At 36.5% G+C, this 23962-nt stretch overlaps 1 protein-coding gene across 5 annotated transcripts in view; it reads right to left on the reverse strand.

Annotated features, from left to right (window-relative positions):
• Positions 1-6563: 6563 nt before the first annotated feature.
• Akap6 (A-kinase anchoring protein 6) overlaps positions 6564-23962 on the reverse strand; it is a 589717-nt gene continuing 572318 nt past the window's right edge. For all 5 annotated transcript variants that reach the window (XM_046427476.2, XM_058573661.1, XM_046427475.2 and 2 more), the window contains 2 exons: positions 14104-17521; positions 6564-9150 (listed from right to left, as the gene is read on the reverse strand). In XM_046427476.2, the coding sequence (XP_046283432.1) occupies positions 14147-17521 (3375 nt within the window). In that variant the 3' untranslated portion in view covers positions 6564-9150; positions 14104-14146. The remainder of the gene's footprint in view (positions 9151-14103; positions 17522-23962) is intronic.

Raw genomic sequence — 23962 nt, forward strand, 5'->3', positions numbered from 1 at the left:
CACTGGTTGATAGGAAGGGTCTGTTTTTAATCATTCTGAATCAATCAGAACTTGTATCTTTAAAAAAAAAATGCCCATTAAAGCTTGTTTCAGTCTTATAGAAAATGCCTCAACTTGTAAATGAATAATAATTTTACTTTTAAAAGATATTTAAAAATATAGGGGCTGGAGTTGTGGCTCAGTGGTAGAGCCCTCACCAAGCATGTGTGAGATCCTGGAGTTGATCCTCAACACCACATAAAAATAAATAAATAAAATAAAGGCATTGTGTCCAACTACAACTAAAAAATAAATATATATTTTTTAAAAAAAGATATTTAAAAATATACTTTGCTTGGAAAGACATCATTTGGTATATTAGAAGAGAATATCCAGAAATTTATAATGCTGATAGAAGTATTTAGAAGAGGCAAATCCTGAACATGCAAAAATGGAATTGTTTCTTGAAAGTTAAGAAGTTTTTACTTTATGAAACCTTGCCATTAAGCGTCATTAGTCATTTGACCAGCAGGGATGAGAGCATAAATATGAAGACTGATTTGATATTCACACAATTCTAATAACAAGATAAATTTCGCCAACTTGGTTTTGTATTTTAAAAGACACTTTAAAATAAATGAAACATATTTGCAAGCAAGCAAACCATACAGAAGGAATTATTATTTGTTTTGAATTTCTGACTTAGTGTAAGTAACTTGATCAACTAATAGAACCAGACTAATTCTATAAACCTCTGAGTATATTTTATAAACCACTGGTTAGGGAATATTAGGATTTAAAGAGGATCTTAAGCATTTTTATGTTCCTAATGCCTTCAATCATTTTAAGTCCTTGAATAAATTTTGCTGAATAATACTTTCTTTCTGTAATGTTCCATTTGTTTATAGGGTTTGGATTTTTTTTTTTAGTGGTAAGTTAAGTGTGCATAAAGACACAGTATATTTATTACGTCATGCATTTATAAATTTGTATTAAATTAACAAAGTCCACTATTATATGTCCTCATGGTAGGAGAAAATTCCAAATTTCATTCTGGAGATTCTGCCAAACTTTCCCACATAAAATGAAATAAAGAAAGGCAAAACAACAATGGCACAATCTATAAAGTTTATAAGCATGACAGCTTAAATGGTAGAAACACAAGGATTTTGTCTATACCTGGAAAATCTTGATGCTCTGACTCCATAGTTAACAAGGGCAAAGTTACCTAGGCCAGATCATTGGGACTGGCCATTTTTCCACTGTAAATGAGGAGAAACTCTATGGCATTTTACATTTGCATTTTGAATTCACTTTTTTTTTTTTTTTGAAGAACATACTCACCAGAAAACTTTGAGTGTTTTGTAGTTGAAGATCATCTGGGTCTGTCTATACAGGAGTTGTATGAAGTTGATCCTGTTGTTCTTTGGGAGCCTTTTCTCATATTTTGGAGTACCTCATTTCAAGCAAGAAAGTGTAAACTTCAGATTCAATGGTTCTCAAACATGATGTTTAACGTTTGTAACCAATAATAAAACGCTAAATTGTTTTGGTTTATTTATTTATTTATTTTTTGTACTAGGGATTGAACTCAGGGGCACTCGACCACTGAGCCACATCCCCAGCCCTATTTTGTATTTTATTTAAAGACAGGGTCTCACTGAGTTGCTTAGGGCCTTGCTTTTGCTGGGACTGACTTTGAACCCGCGATCCTCCTGCCTCAGCCTCCCAAACTGCTGGGATTACAGGCATGTGCTACCATGCCTGGCCAGAAGAATTCACTTTTTTTTTGTTGTGGTTTAAGTATGAATTAGATGGGCTTCAAAGTTACTCTTAGTGCAATGTCATTCCAATCCTCTAAATTGATACCCTCCTTGAGCAGGAGAGAGGGAAGCTAAGATTGCCCATACAGGAAATTTCTTATTAATGCTTGACAAAAGCCTGGAAATGTCTCTTCTATGTCTGTATCTCACAGAAATTCATATGTTGAAACCTAATCCCCACTGTGGTAAAGAGTTGGAGTCTCTGGTGGGTGATGAAGTCATGAGGGGGGCTCTCATGAATGCTATTAGCACCCGTATAAGACACCTGCGGGGGCTTGTTCATCAATGCCCTTCAACCATGGGAGCACACAGCAAGTTGGCATCAAGTGCTGGTATAATTTTTCCAAGGGCTTCTTGCATGGAGCCATCAATTGGCTTGGTATTGTGGCATTTTGTATCCTCCCCTTCTGCTAGTAGCAGATTATTTATGGTGTTTATGTAAAAACCACTATGGTCGTTATTTAAATTAAACAAAAGGGAGAAATGTTAGAATCTGTAAACAAGTCTGGATGGCACCTGGCAAAATGCCAGAGGGAGTGGTTTGTGAAGTAACGCCAGCGAGCCATTAAGTGTGGAGATTCCTTATTGGTTGACTGCTGTATCTAGTTTATGTTAGATAAGCTGCGTGTAATGTATAAATACCTCTGTTGTCCTACAATAAACGGCTTCCACTCCTGCTGTATCAACGTACACAAGTTGTTCTCACTCCCCGGTTATTTTGCTGCAGCCGGACTGCGGCAATCAAGCAGAGAACTGCCCTAACCAGACACTAAATCTTCTGTTGATTTGATCTTGGACTTCTCAGCTTTCACACTTTAACGTATACGTTTGCTTTGTTTAAAAATTGCCTAAAGTTTTTTTGTTATAATAGCCCAAATGTATTTAACACAAGTCTCACACATGTGAACACCTCCCAAGTTTTGTGTACTGTGATGGAAAAGAACCTGATAAAGTTGCATTATGCAACTGATTTGCTTCAAAACACAAGGACAAATAAAATCTGCATAATTTCTGCTATGGTGAGAGTCCATTAATCAAGGGTCAGAATAGTCCCAAAGTATTGGTCAAAAATGCCTTTGGTAAAGAAACCTATTGTGGACCTGACCAGCACAAATCACTATTATTTTATTCCGGACACACAAATATGTGGCAAGTCTCAAATTAAAAGATTATTATTATATGGAAGGTATGTGGTTGTTTTTAAAGAGGGAGCTAAAGCCTTAGTATGGCTAGGTATGCAGCAGTGAGGGGGGCAGTGCTGTCACAGGTAAACCAAGAGAAAAGCAAAAAAGGATCATTTCCATTGAAGATCTTTTATCCAACAAGAATTTCCACCTAGGGGCATAGCAAGGTCAGTGTTGAATACTTATTTCCTTGGTACATTTAGATTTGTATTTATGACCAGCAGTCAGGAAATGAAGGTATATCATATACAATCTTTCGATCATTCTACTTTTTAGGGAGTTGAAAAATAAAACTTAAAAAGTTCACTGTGAAATGGCTTGGTTTAATTCCTTGGCCTGCCTTGGGAGAGTATTCAGAGAAAAGATTCCAATTTTTGCTGTACTGACATGAACTTAGGTTGTATCATTTTTTCTGATGGTTTTGATTGAACTAATTAGTATTTAATTGACTAACCCATCAAAACAATCAGTTACAGGAGCTGGGAGTGTGGCTCAGTGGTAGAGCACTTACCTAGCATATGTGAGGCACTGGGTTTGATCCTCAGCTCCACATAAAAATAAATAAAATAAAGGTATTGTGTCCATCTATAATTTAAAAAATGGTTATAGTTAAGGAACTAAATTTAAATCCTTAAACTATGCATGGGGAGAGATCTTTAGTTTATGAAACAAGGCACACTATTTTTCTAAAGTAATAGGAACTAAGAATGCAATAAAATCTAGAAAAGAAAAAAAAAACTATTCCAGTTCTTCTATGTTATATTGACTTTATAAATTGAAATCTATCTAACTCTAAGAAAATGGTGTCAGAAATTAGAACAATACGTACCAGGTCAGAAAACTTCCTGCAATGAGCCAGACAGTAAATATTTTAGGCTTTACAGACAATATAGTTTTTTGTTGCAAGTACGTAATGCTGTAGTTACAGTGTAAAAGCAGCCCTATGTAAACTAATGGGTAACCTTGTTCCAATAAAACTTTAGACATCAAAATGTGTATTCCTTTTTATTTCTGCATGCCATGAAATATACTTTTGAGTTTTTTTAACCACTTAAAAATGTAAGAATCATTCTTAATTCACATGTCAAAGAAAAATAGGCAGGGGACTAGGAGACTGGGTGTGGTGGCACACGTCTATAATCCCAGTGACTGAGGCAGGAGGATTGAAAGTTTTGAATCAGTCTTGGTAATTTAGTGAGACCCTGTCTCAAATAAAAAATAAAAGGGCTGGGATGTAGCTCAGTGGCAGAGTGCCCCCGGGTTCAATACCCAGCAAACAAAACAAAACAATACTAGTGAACTAGATTTGGCCTTTGGGCCTAAGTTTTCTGATCCTTGCCTGAGACTAACAGAGCATGAGTTGTAACAATAAACTGTGAACTTTGAGACACATCAAGAATGTCAGTGTTTATTCACTCTAATTAAAGAGTTGAACACATCATCACCTAGGTACCATACTTGACATAAACGTTCATCCTGAGGGGCTGGGGATATAGCTCAGTTGGTAGAGTGCTTACCTTGCATGCACACAGGCCCTGGGTTCAATCCTCAGCACCAAAAAAAAAATCATCATCCTGAGTTTAATAAAGAGGTTCCATGCAAATTGTGCATCATTCCATAAAACTGGCGTGGACTCTTCAATAATGTCAATTTTATGAAAGATAAAAGAATAAAATTTGAGACTAAGTTGTTTAAGATTAAGAAGACACAAAACCTTTAATATGTGATCTGTTCTGGAGCCTGGATTAAAACAACTGAAAATGAATATTATTTGGACTTTTGGAGAAATTTCAATATAGATTATCAGACAGTATTATTGTATCAATATTATGTTTCTTGAGTGTGAAGATAAAATTGTAGACTTGTAGAAAATGCCCTTGTTCTCATATGATATGTGTTGAAGTCTTCACAGATTTTTTTTTTGTGTGTGTGTGTGCGCGCGCAGAGAAAGGAAGTAAATACTACTACCAAATAGTAACAATAAATGAACCTGAGTGATGAGTGTGCAAATGTCATTGTAATAGTCTTTCAATTTTTCTATAGGTTTGAAATTATTCAAGATTAAAAACTGTTAAAATAGAAAAAAGAGATAAAGCAGTAAATTTAGTTGGTTCAAATGATATCCGAAATAGAAAAATCATGATACTTGAAAAATCACTTATTCTTTAAAATTCCAAGATAATTCCAATTTCATTTGGACATTAAAGCCATTTTACTTATACGAAATAGCTGGGTCATTTCATTCTGTATTGATATTTTCACCTACTTTGTTCCAAGAAATTATAGAACAGATAAAACCTAAACTGGATGAGACAAACATAACAAAGTCATCAAACTTAGGTTATCCAAAGCTCTAAATTTAGACTGTTTTCTTGTTGTTGTCTAAAATGCATATTTACTCAGGATGCAGAAATCTGAAAAACACTTTCTTTTCTATAATTAAGACCACTGTACTTCTTCTAAAAGTCAGATCTAAATGGTTTTGTATACTACCTTGCTCACCAGATTTTTGAAAATGTAAAAAAAAAAAAAAAGAACTGTATGAGAAACAAAGTAAATGGGGTCATCATTTAATTTGGAGAAAAGTCATAATCATTTCACTCAAGGATATGAAAGGCTCTTTCAAAAGAAAGTCTGTAAACCCTTTGGAGATGGAGACCATGTGTTAGTTACCTTTGTGTACCTGCTGCCAAACACAGTGCCTCATAAAAGTAGCCATTTGAAGCGTGTGGGTTGAATGACTGAATGACTAAATGGATGAATAAGTGGAAGAGGACCCTGTTTTATATGGATACAGGGACCCTGTTTTATATGGATACAGGTTGTGTTTGTTCAATGTAAAGAAAAGATTCAAGATGACTCCAGCACTGGACTGGGCCACTGAAGGAAATAGTGGATTCTTATTTATTCACTTATTTATTTGTTTATTTATTGAAATTTACAATAATAGAATAAACATATATCTTGAATATATTTTTAGAGAAAACTTAGCACTTAAATGTTCAGATAGTTTTCTACATGTATGATGATGAAGACAGTTCCTTGATTTCAAGGATTCTGTTAACATTCAGTCAGGTTGAAATAAATCTGAAAATCATGACATATGAAGGGCAGTTGGAGGAATAGTGGTTGGGAGAGAATGAGTAACTGGCCTCAATTATGTTCAGGGTTGCCATGAGAAATAGGGAGCAGATACTATAAGCTGCCCCAGGACCAGTAAGCAAAATTAAAGACAGGGCAGGGGGGAATGTACACACTTTAGCAACCAAAGAAAGAGCATTCTAACAAAGAGACATACCCATCCCTAAAACAGTTTGCCTTAACAGATAACAAACCACTGTCCCTGGAAGATATACAGGCAGAATTTGTGTGGCTGTTTTTAAGGGTAACTGGGGAGACAGCATCTATGCAGGATGTAAAATTGAGGCTCTTCCATCTCTTCCAACCAGAAAAGGCATTGTTCAATACGCCTAAAAGTCAATCTAAAAATTTGGTGTTAATACTAAACAGATGATTAGTAAATACTTTGAACAACTCAAGGTCTTTTATGAGCATGTAAATAGAACACCATGGTCAATTCATTCTTTGAAGGTTTTATCAATAGATGCAGACTTGACATTAGTTACTATCCAGGAAAAATTTAGGTTTTCTCAGAATGTAAAATAATACCATATTCCAACAGAGGTCCAAAATACTCGTAGGTATTTCAAAGACTCTAGGATTTGTTCTTTCTATATATCCCCGGCCACTATCCCTGTGTACTCTATCATGTCTCAAATCTAGCTTATTTACTATAGCTGCCTCCTAACTAGACAATTATCTCTAATCTCTTTCCTCTGTAATCCTTTTGAATATAGCAACTAGATGTCTGCCTAACACCCCTTTGGAACAAATGACTACCTATTCAAAAGCCTACAATGATTCACTCAGAATTATGTATGGAAAAGATTAAAAGTGGACATAAAATACAAATATTTATTGAAGTGGGAGAATTACAAATAAGTAGTGTTCTTGGTGCAGTGCTAATAAAGTTCTGATTATAAATAAAATCAGGTGAAATCCAAAGAATCTACAAGGTTTCCTTACCTCCTAGCATACTTCACACAAAAGCTCCGATTTAGCTTTTTAGAAGACCCTTCATTAAATCCTCCCAATAGGCCTTTTCTTCTATTATCCTTGCAATAAAACTCCACTATTTTCTTGTCTTTCTGCTCTCTCTTTATCCTGTTTCTTCCTCTGTGTCCCTCATTGCTACGTCTTCACTTGTGCCTCTTTCACTATTTGCTCTCTTCCTCACCTCCAGGACAACTACTGAATGTTGTCTGGATGTTCACTTTGTCTCTACCCTAGGTAAGCTTCCTCAGGGCAGGGCCTAGTCTGTTTGTTCATAGTTGCATTCCCTGAATCTAGAATAGTGCCTTGCAGATAAAAGGTATTAATGAATTATGTGTTAAATGAATGATTGTCATTTCTGTGACTACATGAACCCATAACATTTTTCCCTTTCTGAAATATGATATAAATTGATTATATATTGTGTGATTTTATATTGCATTATATCTTTTTCTAGCTGTGTACATGTTTTAATGTAGTTCTCTCAAAATGAAGCGATATGTCATCCATGTTTCCTAATTTGATATTCCAATTTAAGAAAATTTTATTGAATACCTACTGTGTGTCAGGCACTTTAGTAGGAATTATTAAATAAATTAAAAACTGCATTTAACAAGCATTAGTAAAGACCAAATGGAATACTTCTCTGCTGATTTCTTTTACACAAAATAAATATACCTGAAATCTATAGTTTAAATAAAAACAATAGTCAAATTTTCTATACTTTTCTGCCATCTTTCTATCAAATCCACTTGAAAGAATTATTTAAAATAAATTAGACATACAAGATATCCTGAAATCCAACATTAAACCATTAATGATATGTGGAAATAAAATTAGTATACATTTTTATTGGTTTAGGGGAACTGGCCTTTCATCATTTTTTGTTTCAAGATCTTTATAGTGGCCAGAAAGATTTCGAAAATTGTGTAGGTTTCATGTCTAGTCTATAATTCAAGTAATTTTATGCCTTCTATGCAATCTGGATATTTTGGAAGCTGCTACATGTTATATTTTTCAGAACCAGATGAAACAATTTGGTAAAGAACACAGGTAGAAGAGATCACTAATTTTCCTTTTCCCCCAATAAACTATTTTTATTATGCCAATTTTAATTACCATGCAATCTAATGGATTTAAGGCTTATATTTTCCACATCACTAGACATCACAAACATGAAAGCATTTTATACTGTCATTATACATCAATGTTTGTACTTGGTTATACATATATACAGAAATTATTCACACATCTTAACCTTGCTATTTCCTCCTTTCAAACTAACATAATTTTACCATGAAAGCAGCTTTTTAATAAATGGTATAAGAAATACAGCAAGGCACACTTTTTTTAAAAACTTTTTTTTTCTCATTACCACCTCAAGAAGCATAAAAAACAAAAATGTTGTACATAATTGAATAGTAGAGTATCACCAGTTTGTAATATACAACACTGTTATAGATGTGTCTTGAAGTGCTGCATAGATTATTATTAAAATGAAATAAATAGAATGGTGCTTTTAAAAATTACTTAATTTTGAAAATTACTTAATTTTGACCAATGTTTCTTCTCTATGCTACAATCAAATCAAATGTTGATGTTTTGGGTAAACCTCTTTCAATAAACATAGGCATCATATCATTAAAAAAAAATCCAGATTGAAACATGAAATTGGTCAAGTACTGGCAGGGATGTCATTCCAGACGGTGAATTTAATGGACCATCAATTTGGTGAACTGCAGAACTTCAAAGAGTGGATAGAGAGGGAAGGAGGCAAACAGAAAAGTCTCACTGGAGAGAGAGGGTTGGTAGAGGTAGCTTGGGACAGGAATCCATGGGAGAACAAGCAGCTTTGCTGAACTTCAAAGACGATCACCTAAAGAGAACCAGTGCACACATCCAGATCACAAGGCTCATGTGGACAAACTGCATTCAGAAGAAATATTCATCTTGGGAAAGTCAATGTGACAAAAGGCAGTGACAACATGATGGAACCAGAGATCAGCCCAAGGCGGGAGGATGAGGCCAGCCCTGAGTTGCAGCCAGACTATCTACAAGAAAGAAGAAAGTGACAAGAGAAGGTTTCAGAAATGTTTTTCACTTGCAAAACAAAGCCCTTTGAGGAATCACTGAAGGTTGCCATTTGGGGACTACCCAATAATGCTCTGAAATAAAATAATGATTTTAATAGCCCAAGGTTCACATTACTTATAAAAAAACCACTTTGATATAGATGTGAGAAATGCATTTGTTTTTGAAAAATGACATGATTTCAAAGAAGAGAAAACTCAAGTTTGACCTTTTCTCTGGATCATCTACTCTTTTGCAGGTGAACTCAGTTTTAAATACTCATGATTGCTTCAAATCTATATGAAAATGTGAGGCAAAGTTACTAAGTGATTCAGCAAAGTATTACCAATGATTTGGAGACTGAGAGCATGGGCTCTCGGGTTTAACCCTTCCTTCAGTGACTTTATGTGTGATATTGAACAATGTCAATATTATATAGAGGTGAAATATTTATAACATTGTGATAATCCTAAATGTTTTAGCCTTTTGCCTATAAAAGGCTAAAATTAGGATTTCTAACTCAACTATAACGCATTTAAGATACTAACAGCATTGTAGAAATGAAACCGATTCAATTATTTTTGTACATCTGATGGCTGATGCAAATTTGTTCCAACAGATTGGAACAGATTGGCTAAAAGCAACAGGTCAAATGTGAGGAACATCGAAATTCCAGGTTTAGTTGGTAACAGTATGCAGTTACTTTAGGTCTACTTTAGGTCCTTGGACCCAGCTCTAAAATAAAGCAGGCTTTTGCTTGTCTGAGTTTAAACTAAGTTCTAAAGTCTGATATTAGGTTGTTTACTGCCCCTCTAAAACTAACATGCTCATTCTCTGTCTTGTTCTTGCCTTCTATTTTCTACAATCTTGCAACTTTTATGAGAGCCAGAAAAACTTTTAACAAAAAAGTGGTTTGGCTGAAACCACAGGAAGTTGGGGACAGATAAAAAGTTAACAGGAACAGGGGAAGACAAACAGACAGGAACAGATGGGACACGATTTGGTGCAGTAAAATAATCAGTAACTCAAGAAAGCACAGTACATTGTTCAAACGCTGAGGACATGACTCATCTGAAATTGGCTACTGAGTAGGGAATCCTTAGGTGAGGCAAATCTGGTCTTACTAAAAGCTGGCATTTAAATTCTTTCTGGATAATCAATTCTTTCAAGTTGGCCTACTTGGAAACAGTCAGACCAAACTGGCTAAGGCACAAATCTGATGTGTGTGTGGTGTGTGTGTGTGTGTGTGTGTGTGTGTGTGAGAGAGAGAGAGAGAGAGAGAGAGAGAGAGGCTATGTCAAATAAAATCTTTGTTATTTACCATTGCAGGGCTAGTTATTCAGAAGTTCTGGGTAATTGAAAATCATATCCAGCAGAACCTTGATTTATTAAAGCGATTTTAAAGGTAAATCTGATAAGATTATACCTATATTGTCTAGTGAAAAAGTAATATACAATCCCCAAAGACAGTTTCTTAAACTGCTTGACCAGCTTTGGGAAATATCAAACACTTAGCATCAACCCAATTAAAAGAATGAGAATCTGTGCTGTGTACATTAGGAATGTTTGCTCTTACAGCTTTCTCAGTTTTTAAAAACTGAGCAACAGCATTTTTAACTGTATATATAAGCTGAGTATGCATAACTACAAATAATTTCCTAAAATCTAAAATCTATAAGCTACCAACTATCACATTTACAGACCAATAAAGTAGAAAAGACAATGAAACTAAAAGTGCTAAAGGACTATACGTATTGTAAGTAAATACAGCTCCCTGCCCCATCTTCAAAACACATGCGTGCACAAAAATACACAGGCATACACAGATGTACACATACAAAATCCCTAAACCACCAGAACAAACCAAAAAGAAAAAAAAGTACATACTGGCTGCATGCGATGAGTTAAATTTTTATACCACAGGATTTATCCAGCCTGAAGTTTAGGGTTAAACCATTCATCAAAGATCAGAGGCTTATGATGAGGATTATGAAGAAAAAACTGTCAGAATACAGCAAAAAGATTAGTGCAAAGTACATCTCTTAGGCAGGTCCTAGGAGGCACTCTAGACATACATTATGTGCTTTCCTCCAAATTAGGCAGAAAGAGCTGGATCTATCCAGTTACCTTGCCTTTGATGTGATTTGCTGTAACTGACCTCTCTATTTTTATAGAAACATGACACATAAATGAAAATAGTGAAAAGCACAGCAGTGTGCCTGGAAATCAGTGCAAATGCACACTGTTAGATCACATTAAAGCTTCTCAAACAGTTTCAGTAGGTTTTTAATTAGAACGCAGTAAATAAAAACCTTTTCAAAGATTTTTGAAAAAAAAATTGTGTTTCTGTTACAGACTGTATTCTAAGTTATATCTCTTCTGGATGGAATTATAATCATTTATTTCTGATCATTTCATCAGAGTTTATTTTTTTACTTTACCTGGGGAGAAAAACCCAGCAAATTGAATTTAGTTAATTTTAGAGTCTAGAAAGAAAGAGTACCCAAAGTGATGATTTTCAAATGGCTTTAAAAAGCAGAGTTTTTTTCTCTTGCTTTTTTGAATCTTACAGAAAAAACAATAACAATCAATAAACTCCTATAGTCATGAAACCTCATATTTCTCAAATATCTTCATTATGTATTCCTCACATTAAATTCTGAAAGCTGGTCAATATTTTCAGATTAAATAATGTGTCCTGGTTGACAGCACTTTAACAACATATGAATATTGACATCCAAGTACCTAATGCTAATGATGGGAAAAATTCGGGCCTCCAGATGTTTTGTCCACATGAAATAAAAACAGCACCACCTGAATAGGACCAGTAAACTGAGCTATTCAAATTGCTCTAAGCTGATAACAAGTCACTTGGGGGCGATGTAAGTTCTGCAGAAGTAAAATTTGGCTGCTTCTGCTTGTGTCCAAGATAGGGCCATTGTGGGGGCTCAACAAAATATTGCTGACTGGCATGCAGGCAGACTGGCAGATATCTGTTCCTGCTTCTTAAATGTGAGGACTATACAGATCCATAAGCACATTCACTTCCCTCAAGCCTAAAGATGGGGCAGCTCATCATTTACATTTCATTTCAATTCTATGTCTATGTAAGGCAGAGAAGAAACTCCCAGAGGATTGAAAAGGGAGAGAGTGTCCCAGAGGCTTCTCCAGTGCCAGAGTTTCTCCTGCTCCCGATCTCAGCATGACTGGTGACTCAAGGGTCACAGTCACATGATGTCATGCTCAGAGTGGTGTTGCTTTCAAGCCTTTATCCCCATTTAGCAAACAAAATCAGCCAGGCTCTACCAACCCTTCTGCAAGGTTGGCAGAACCCACAGTACAATCGGTTTTAATAGAACTTGTTTTGAAGCAGCTTATAGAATTGCAGTTACTCTCCCTTAATGGTCAGTTTTACTGCATACGGATAGAGAATGTGATTATAGGGTGGACACGACTTGCAGAAAATACATTTCTCTCCCCTATTTTTGTTCTCGCTTGCAGCCAATTGTAAATAGAGTCTGAAATACAGAAAATTAGTTGAGCTATATTAGTAAGTAGGATGCTTTTCTTCAGTTTTGCATATTGAGTTTATTTTTAGGGTATATATATGGTATAGATTCCCCCCTCTCTCCCCATTTCTAGCAGCTCTACACAGAATCACACATTTTAATGAGCTTAGGGCACAGGTGTTGCAGGAAAAAAAAATAATGATGTTTGCCATTCATCTTTCAAATTAAATAATGTGTTTTTAAATAGTAACTTTTTTCATAATACATTATGGGAACAACATTTATCTGTCACATTTTAAAAGATGTATTTGTAATAAATGTAAATTACTTTTAGAAAATCAGTAATTAGGCTCATCAAAAAATAAACAATCTGCCACAAAAAAGATAATCTTTAGCATAGTTAAGTATAATAACTGTTATTTGAATAAGTTAACAAATTAGGGTAGATTGCTTCTGTAATTCATTTCCTATAGCACGAGTTTAGGTTACAGCATTAGGCTTCTGGAGTAGGGGGTGGAGATGGCATTAGGCACCTCATACTTTGGTGAAATATGACTCTCACATTTGAAAATTTTCTTCTTTAAACTTGATTGAGAAAGCATATTCATCATTGGGGCTTCGAAATGGGAAATAACAGAATCTTTGTGTCACTTTTAGAGATACATCATCATCTCAGAATTATCAATCAATAGCTGTCTTATTAAATATGAAAAGTGGAATGACTTTCTTAAAAAATTTGATGGAAATCAGCCTGTCACCTTCAGGCAAAATTCAAAAATTCTGTTTTTATCAAGACGCCATTAACTTGTCACGTATTCTCTCTGCATTTGCTTTCTGTGCCTATTCTCAATCTGTGTGTGGATAAATAAGAGCCTCTTCTTTAACATCAACGTCCCCTCCTGTTTGAATTCGCAGACACGGCCATGATTAGAAGCTGTGATAGCACAGCCTTCCACTGGGGGAAGTAAATGTGATGATAGCTCCATTAGAGGGAAGCATAAGAGGGAGGCCCTAGGTAGGAGCTTCAGCCCTTAGCCTGCTCACTGCCTAAGTTCAGGCACTGGAGGGAAGCAGCAGCTATGAACAGGGAGTCCAAGTCAGGAGTGGTACATTTTGATGATGGGGTATAACTGCAATTTGGATAACTTTTTTTGAGGTCCTAAACTGTTCAGCTACTTCCTCAAATTTTGTATTTTTCTTGCCAGAAAGATGGAATAAAGGTAATGTCACTAAAAATGTCAAATTTTCACTATTCTCCCCCTTTTTCTTCAGTTACTTTCATTGTTGGAATTATTCCTTCTCCCTAACTGCCTCATTCAGATATCTGCCATGATTGGTCATTCTGACTAGCCTTTTCTTCTATTATGATTTGTTGTTGCCCACTAATATTTTAAACATATAAATGGAATGAGGACTGATACATACCTTTCTATGAGATGATTTTCATGCTCGGGGAGGGCACTACATTCTATCTATGCATATTTGTATGTCGTTCTTCATGAAAGTTTAGAAGATTTTCTCTGCAGGTTAGAGCCTTGGGGCTGGGATGCAATGCAGTCTTGTCTTTGGGCTGATTCACCTTCAAGGACAGGTCTTGAACTTTAGATTTGGCTGAAGCAGCATCACGTTCTGGCATTCCGGACTCACCTGGCTTTCCTGAACTCTCCTTTTCACTGCCTAGCCTTGAAGGACTAATCGCTGAGCTTTCTGCATAGCCAGTGGATGTTCGGGGAAAATCACATACTTCCTTTCCAGAGTTGGCTCCTTTCTGCAGGGGAAGACTTGAAAAAGCCACTGTGTCTGCATCAGCCACGGAGGGAGAAACATTACTGAACTCAGAACAGCTTGCTGTTGTTTGTATTGGCACCACAGCTTCACTGGGAACTGCAGATTCATTCGGAGAAGGACTAGAGAAATAGGACTCCTCTCCTTCAGGGTCATCCTCAACACAGGCCTCAAAGAAGCATTCGATGTCCTCTTTGTCATCTAAGCCAGAGTCGATAGCATCTAGTGGCAATGGAGTGTTGCTCTTCTCTTCTACGTAATTGGTGACCTCCCCACAATCACTGTCATGAGATGAAAGAGACAAGTAGGAATAAAAGTCCCCTTTTCTCAGCTGGATGGGCCGGTGAGAATGTTCTAACACCTTCTCCTTGATTTGAGTTAATGAAGTGGGAGCAGCCTCCTCGTTTTCAGGTTGAGATTTACTTTTTAGGGCAGTTGAAGCCATGTCAATGATTTCCTTAACAAAGTCATGTACTGAACAATCTTCAGCATCTTTTTGATGGAAAACATCTGGCTCACAGTGGCAACAGGAAGTGTTGTCGCTGATAGAGGCATTTTCCTCTGTTTCATTTTGTTCAAGTGCTAGGCAACAGCTAGCAGATTTTCCAGCCTCACTTGGTGCATCATTAGATGAAGATTCCAGTACATCACAGTCTTGTCTGTCGTTAACTCTGGTTTCTGAAGCCAGTTCTGGGCAAGACTTCTCAAGGGGAATGCAATCAGCAGCTTGATTTTCAAAATGGTGGCGATTTGGACATTTCTTTGGAGGGTGTCTGCCGTTTGGGAGAACAAATTCCTTTCTACCAATATCTGAATCCTCTGAACCATCCACAAATGCTTTACACTTACAGTGCTCACTTTCTGAAGACTTTTTCCCATCTGAACCAAGATTTTCTGGTTCCTTTGAAATCCCATTCACTTCATCCTTTTGCCTTTCTGGAGTACTTTCAATATTGCCATTTTCCATGTCAGCCACATACAGATCTTTACTAACTTTGAAAATATTTTTCTTATTTTCACCCTTTGTCCCTAACTCATGTGTATGAGATGAATTCTTAGCATTTCCATTATTTTCAGGAAGACATTTTATGGAGCCATTTAGAAGGGCCTCAATGTTTAGGGTATCAGAGGGATTGGTCGTTTCACCACTGCTTACATCTTTACTGCCCTTTATATCATCACTGAGATTGCACCGTTTCTTATCTTTTGTCAAGGAAAATTTTGGCCTAATCCAGGTCTGCAATTCATTCTTTATATAATCCAGCCCTGACATCAGGTTGCATTCTTCATAAATTTCATCATCTGTGGCAATACTGGAGTCATCATCTTCATCTTTGATGCACAGTTCTTCTTCAGTCAAGGTGAGTGTAGAGCTGGAGAGGAGATCACTGTCATCTTCATCGTCAGTGCAAGCAGAGGTACAAGAAACATTAACGATCATGCTGACATTCACGTCACTTTCATCAGCCACAGAATGATTCAGGCGCTTCCTGAAGGATGCATTTGATTCCGGGATCTTGTTCTTGTGTAACACAATATCCTCTGAGCAAAGAGAGACTTCATCACTGCTACTAAGTTCTGTAAGAGATGCCGCTGAGTCTTCATTGATAGAAGATGCTATGTCTAATGACATCTGGCCAGCAAAGGACATCTTTTGGGAATTGCTCTGGAGAGTGATATCAGAAACGCTTCGTTTTATCTTTTGCTCTGAGGGACTCTGAATATTCTCCAAACGATTCAGGAGATCTAATGTCCTTTTACTTAGTTCACCAACTGAGCCACTGCTCACACTTAGGTCCCCAGAGCTGTGACAGCTAAAAAGATCTTCATTGCTTTTGTAGGATGTCAACCAACTTTCTAAAGAAGTGCTTCTCTGGAGGCTGTCACTACCATTTTTAAAGATGCCCAATCCAAATAAATCACCCCCTGGAGAAAGGGACTCAATAGATGAACTACGAGATAAAAGGGAGAGCTGTTTGGCATTCTGAATGCCAGTAAATGTCTTCTCTATATCGCCACTTTTATATGAATTGCGATCCATTTCATGGGGTGCACTTGCCAAAATCCTTTCATGGGGAGGTGCATCTGGTTGCAACTCTGAAGCTTGATGTTTAGATTTGCAGGATTTTTTATCAAAATAAAAACCACGAAGAAGGGGATCTTCCACATGTGCCTTTTCACTTTGTGACTGTTTCATTATCATTGGTAATTTGAGTTTTGAGCCTTGGAGGTACGAGTAATCATAAAATGTAAACACATCATGTTTTCCTTGTAATTCTTCTCCCAAACAATCAGGGGTATGTTTGGTAACACTGTTTAAGTCTCCAACTTTTCCATTTACACAACTCACTGGTGAAACGGATGAGTGAGAGCTATTTGGGAGCTTACTGCATTCCTCCTCATCTTTAAATTTTTGCTTTAACATGTTAACTGCCTCTCCCACTTGTGTGTCCAGATGTTCGGTTTCAGGGTTACTTGGGGACCTATCTCCCACATTGAGCAAGTACATTTCAGAGTTGGTAGTCACTTCAGTGTCTCCTTCACTGACGATTCCACTCTCACTGCCAGAATTCTGGCTCATGTCTCCACTATGGCATGGGCAGGGCTTCATCAAGTTGGAACTACCTAAAAGATCTGGCAAAGATTTGGTAGATGAAAATGAAGAGTCTTTACTGAGACTCTTAGTTAAAATACTAGGCTGTGTCATGCCAGTAAACTTTGGATTGTTTTTTAGAAATGGTATGTGGCTGTCATCATAGAGTTCAACATTATGGAGGCTATACACTTGGTAAATGTGTGGGCTGGGGGGTGCAGTGATATTTGAGGCATACTGAGATCCCCCATGGTCTCCTGCCTCCTCCTCATAACCAGGGTCCTCACTACTTGTCTCTTCAAGCTTTGATGAAGGCATAACAGATTGGGGTTCTTGATCAAGGTCATTTGATTCTTCATTTAAACTAATTAACTTGTTGCTTATATCTGTTTCATCCCATTCCAAAGCATCCTCACTCATTCCGTTTAGGTCCATCAAGCCAGGATCAATCACATTCAAAGTCTCCTGTGTAGGAAGAGAGGGAGAAAAAAGAAGAATTAGGGAATATAAATAGGAAGATTTTACCCATTTGAAATCTCTTGGAAGAGTCAAAAAAACTGCCTGAAGCATGGATTTGAAAGATAGCAAAACTATCACCTCTGCTTCTCTTTGGAATAACATCCTCAAATTACTGAAATAGCTTTTTCTATCAATAGTAATTTGTCACTGAAGGCAATAACATAGATTAAAATGTTAAGATTATTAGAGTCAAATTGTAATTTATGGAATTAATCATTTCCTATTGATTCTTCTATTTTTTAAATCTTGGATTAAGTGAAGATTAAACTGTCAGGTAGATGAAAGTAAAAAGAGCACAGTCTATGATATCTGTTCAGGTACATTCACCCTCATATTATTTTAGTTTCCAAGCCCATAGTGGGACATCTGCAGTCACACATGGCAAATTCCCTTTACCTCTATTTCTGGGTTCTCCACTTGAAGTGGTTTTTGCCTACAGAGCTAGTTATAGCCACCATAGAGGTCCATTTATTGACCTGAGGCTTTTGACTATCCATCCTTTTCCCTTCCTTCCCTTTCAGGGCTATACGCCTCTTTAGAACTTGGCACTGCTCCCAATCAGACCCAAGGTGAACAACAATAACTGGTTTCCTCACACCTTCCCATGAACCCTAAGTGTTCTAGGGAAGTTCCTTGATCACAGTTTTCTCAGTCCCTCTTTCTTCAGTCTTGTCTTTATGGTGGAGACTCCACTTCTGTCCTTGTTCTGATCTCACTATGGTCAGTCTTGACCTCTATTTCTTATAGGCAAGACTTTCCCCTTCCTTCCCATTTTCAGCCCCAGAATAATAACCCTCTGAAGACTTTCTTGACTCCCAAGGATGCAGAAGCCCAGATCTCCTTACACTGCTCTCTGTCTCCCCATTTGGGATAAATTTTGATCTTCCCTTGAACTTCTTGGTTTTGCCCCTTCTTAGGTAGAACTTGATGCATTCTGGGATACAGTAGCTGGACAGGCTCCTGGATCTTGATCAGATTCCTTCACCATCTTTACTTGCTATCCAGCTTTCTGGATATGCCAAAAAGGGTGATAGATGTGTACTACAGGCCCTGATAGGCTCACCCACAGAACAAAACACAAAATGAACTTAGCACTTTAGTCTCTGCTCATGCTGGGTAGCTAGGCAAATGAGCTTGGCTCTAGAACTAGCAGACTAGTTGAAGGGCTAATTTTGCTGCTTACCACCAGTGTGATTTTGGGCAAGTTACTTAACCTTTATGAGCACATCTCATTACCTGTAAAATGGACATAGATCATCTATCTTTTAAATGAGTGTTATGTGAGCTAATGATTGTGGAGTCAGTCAACATTAGGTAGCTAAAATTCTTAATAAATGGAGAATGCAGAATTGCTCTAGACTGACCTTGAGTCAAGTCATAAAGGGTTCTCCCTGCCTCCTCATTCTCTGCTTCTTACCATTCCTTCCAATTTGCTATTAAAACCACAAAGAATTCATGCATTTATAGAGAGAGGTGTCATGCCTGTAACAGACCAGCATTTTTGCATTACCGGTCAGAATTATTTTAACTGTCTGATTAAAAAATAGGCCATGATGCTTTTATTCCTCAGTTAGTGGGAAGAAAGCTTCACCTGCAGCACATTAGCAGAATTTTCCTAAGCCCTTAACCCTTCCTGAAACTGTTGGAGGATACCACACAAACACATTAAGTATAAATACCTATTAGCACTTTATTATACTGGATATGTAGGAGATTGTCTGTATAGCACGCTTAAGTTTAAAGGAGTCCAGTTACAAAGTAAACATTAATTAAGGCATATTTTTAAACTTTCGAACAGAAATGTTTCCTGCTGCCAATGTTACAGCAGTTAATCTAGTATACTGGCAGTCATCATAGTCACTTACATGTGGAGTACATTCACTGTGATGAATTTTTATTAGAATTCCTGTTTATTCTTTGCTTGATGATAAAGGGAAGTACTAATGACCAGTTTGCATGGCTAATGAATGTTAAAATCTTCAGTTGTAGGAACAATCAATCAGTCTAATCAAATAGTATATTAATTTCAAATACCTTAGCTGACACTAAGATAGAGCTAATAAATAATTGAACTAGTCTTTCAAAGGAGCTCTCTTTGTAACTCTCAGTTGACTTTAAAGTTTAGCAGCAAAGATTTTCATGAGGGTCCCAAATCTTAGGGCTCATGTAGATATACAGGGATGTGTTGGGAGTAGAACCTAAGTGTTGCCTGCAACTCAGACTGGTGTTCCATGACACAGTCACGTTCAAATGCTGCCTTTATGGCTTTAGAAATTCAAGCCTAAGAAAGTACAAAACTTATAGCAGCATCTGAAGGAACAAATCTTTTGCTCAATAAAATAGCTGGAGTGGAAAACTTGCATATAATGTAATTTTTTCCCCTTAACTCTCTTGTCCTATAAACCTCTTAATTTCTTGTGATTTCTAACATTTTTTGGTAAGTCAATTCCAGGGAATATGTGACAGGATCCATTAGGAAATGAGTCATATTAGACTTTGAATTTTTTCCATATTAAAGAAGTGCTGCTTACTCTGCTCTCTTTCACTCCCTTCTTGTTTTGTATTAAATTCTGTCAGCATTTTTAGTAAAATCTCCATTTCCTCAGGATTTAATTTAAACCATAAAACATAGCCCTGGGGTAAGAAAGTGGGAAAAATTTCCAAGAGGAAGGACACTGGGATATTTATATAGCTAAGAAAGTTGCCTTTAGAAAAACAAATGCATATACAGAGATATAACTGATGGGATGATGGGAAATTATTTGGTCAAATGCTGTCTTTGATGATAGCCCAATACAGACAATAATGCTCAAACTAAGTAAACATCTGCTTCATTGTTGTTTCCCTAGACAAAATGCTTAGAACTTTTTTTTTTCTTTTTTTTTTTTGCAGTACTAGGGATTTATCCCAGAGGCACTTATCACTGAGCTACAGTCCCCGCCCATCTTATTTTATTTTTAGTTTTAGACACCGTCTTGCTAAGTTGCTGAGGCTGGCTTCAAACTTGCAATCCTCCTGCCTCAGCTTCCCAAGAACCTGGTAAAGAGGTATGAGTCTGGTAGAAAGGGCATGAGTCCCCATGCCTAGCTCTTGCTTGGTACTTTTTTAAAAAGGTACTAATGATACTGTCTGTGATAAAGTGATGAGTCCAAATGGAATTGGATAAAAATCTGAATATCTGAATGAAGTCAAAAGAAGGTGATTAGTAAATGAAGTTCCACTGGAATTAATTGTGCAACTCAAATTGAGCAATACATATACTACTTATGGTAACTTTGAAATGATAGTATAGAACTCTATTTTTAGAGTTTTTCTATTTTTCTATTGAGAAAAATAATAGAGGAATTATTGGTAATAATAATCATTAATATTATTAATAATATCATGAATAATAAATTATAAACTCTAAATTAATTCATGCAAGGATCTGTCATTTATAAACTTGCTTTGGATACAGAATTTTGTTTAAAACCAGGGTATTATATAAATAATCACACACACACACAATTCTGCAGATATATTCAAGAAATAAATAAAATTAATTGGTGCTATTTATTATTTTTATTCTTGAAAGCAGGTTATTTATAGAAATACAATGTATATCCAGAAAGGAACTAAAAGTGGCTAGAGAAATGATAACAATGATGATGATGATGAAAGAACCAAGATTCCAATTGAAGTAAGTGATATACATCTGAATTGGCATCCTCTATAGCTTTATGGCTTTAATTGAGTTATATATTCAAGGATTGCGTTTTCAAGAATTTCTTAAAATTTTAGGTTTATGGTTGGTGTTTATAAGAAATAAGAAACACATAACCTACAGAGTGGGAATGAAGAAACCTGACATTCTAGAAAACAACAACCAACAGATCTGATACAGCAACCTCTGGATGTCTTGGATTTCCTTTAAAAAGTAGTGCCTCTTGAAAGATTTTTCCTAAAAAAAATCTTAAGAAGATTAAGCTGAACTGAATATTTTAGTAAAACTTCTGGTACTGGGAGTAGGCAAAATCTTTAGGAGGTCTTGTGATTTGCATAGTCCCATTTATTCCAGATTCAGGATATTTTGTTCAGCTTTTTCACTGCTGTGACCAAAAGACCTGACAAAAACAACAAAGATGAAGGAAAGTTTATCTGGGTCTCACAGTGTCAGAGGTCCCAGTCCATAGATGGCTGACTCCTTGCTCTAGGCTAAAATGAGGCAGAAGTCATGATCAAAGGGCGTGGCAGAGGGAAGTAGCTGAGGATATAATCATCAGAAAGCAAAGAACTCCACTCACCAGGGACAAATCATAACCCCCAAAGGCACATCCCAGGGACCCAAGGCCTCCAGTCCTCCCCAGTGTTGATGTGAATTAACCACCATCCCATTAGTTCACATCAATGGATCAACATACTGATTAGGTTAAAGCTGCCATAATCCAATCATTTTACCTCTAAACTTTCTTGCATTGTCTTATGCACAAACTTTTGGAGGACACCTCTTATCTAAGCCATAACACAGGAGTTTAATGAGTAGTACTACATCAAAATCTGGTAGGGGGTATTTATCTATAGAAAAAAGGAATATGAAAAAAAAAGCAAAATTAACTATAACTAATAAAGATATACTTGCTTACTCTATGGTGAAAAGCAGAATACATGGAGATTTGAGTGCACAATGGAGAAAATCATATAAAGATCAGATTGGGGAAATCAATCTAAATGAGAAAAATTCCCAAATTCATATATTTACTCTGCTTTTTTTTTTTTTTTAATTCTGCAATATTCTTTTTAGCCCCTACCCCAAACCTATACCTAAAGTGTCTGAGCATTGGATGCATAATTAGTTTCCTAAATTGGATTTTACCAAACAAAATCACAAACAACAATCATAAACAGCCAGTCCTCAGAAAGAGAAAGACAGCTTTAAAAGAATCCTGAATGTGTCATATTCTGTCTCTTATTGAGCAGAGAATGGGCTCAGAGTTAGCAAGAAAAATACTGAAGGGGAAAAAAAGCAAAATGTTCACTGTTTATCAGCCACTTTGGGGTTGGATGTAGAAACTAAAACAAATCTGGGTTTGAATTCTGAGTCCCCTTACCCCATGTTATCTGTGGACAAGTTAGTGAACTGATATAAACCTAATTTCAGCACAGTGTGTCTATTTTATAGACTATTAAGAGCTTTAAATAAGGAAATATAAAATCCCATAGGGTGGGCCTGGCACACAGTAGGGGCATAATGACTCATAGCTATCCTGTGTTGAAATATCCTATATTTCCTGTGTTGAACTGAGAGGAAGATAGCATGGTTGAATGGTTAAAAATCATAACAGTTTTTGTATCAAGACATGTGGTTTGGTTGACTAATCTCTTTGGTACAACCACATGCATGGGATTCAATAAAATAAATATCAATTAGGCCCCTTACACACACTGTGCTATACTTGGGAGTGGGGTCTGCTTTTGTCTTGCATGCCCTAATTGGTTTATCCTACAGGAATAACCAAGCCAGAAAGGCACCAGCCCAACTCTCAGTAAGGCCCATAGCTCAAGGACTTTCTATTTCCTGAAAATAATCTTTTTTTTTTTTTTAAAGGCAGGTCTATTGTCTGTGAAATTCTATCACAACTGACACATTAGAGCAATCAAATACTGCTCACTATCTATCAGATTGACAATAATGTTAAAGTAACTTGTCTCAGCTCAGAAAATGCTTTGAAAGTCTATTTCACACTAATGATCAAAAACTGTTCTAGTGAATGCTCTTTTTCAATAACAAAGCTGATCAGAAACTCAAAACAGACAAGTAAAATCCAAAGTCATCTCACAAATCTTACTAAAATGAGTACTGACATGGACATATTTCCTAGTCTTGACTACATAGATAATTCTGAAATAGTTGAAAATGAAAAATCCATTAGATGTTGTTCTAATGGTAAAAATTGCCTTTCTTCTCAGTAGGGACTAGGGACAAAGGGAGCTCAATGATGGAAAGCAGGGGTTTTCTTTCCATAAATAAACTTCACAGGGGCAGGGCTTTTGTCTTCTCTCCCTTATAATCCTAGTACCTACAACAGTGCCTGAGATAAAGCAGGTTGTCAAAATTTTTTTTACTAAGTGAACTGAAGGAAGACTTGCTCAGGGTCTCAAGAATTGTTGAAGGGAGCTGAGGAAAGCTCCTGAAGTTAAACTGTGCTGTGCTGAGGGATATCTGACTTTTAAGCTGGTGCTATCACTCAGTTATAAAATTTAAAGAGCTCAGTTATAAATTCTAAGAGCCTTGAAAACCTGCTCAGTGAAAGACACAACATCATACACAGTCATCCCTCAGTGTCCACGGAATATTTGTTCCAGGATATCCACACCCTCAAGATACCAAAATCAGTGGTTTCTTACATA

Source organism: Marmota monax, unplaced genomic scaffold, assembly GCF_021218885.2.
Source record: "Marmota monax isolate L192 unplaced genomic scaffold, Marmota_monax_Labrador192_F-V1.1 WCK01_AAM20220418_F8-fsc00222, whole genome shotgun sequence".
NCBI lineage: Eukaryota > Metazoa > Chordata > Mammalia > Rodentia > Sciuridae > Marmota > Marmota monax.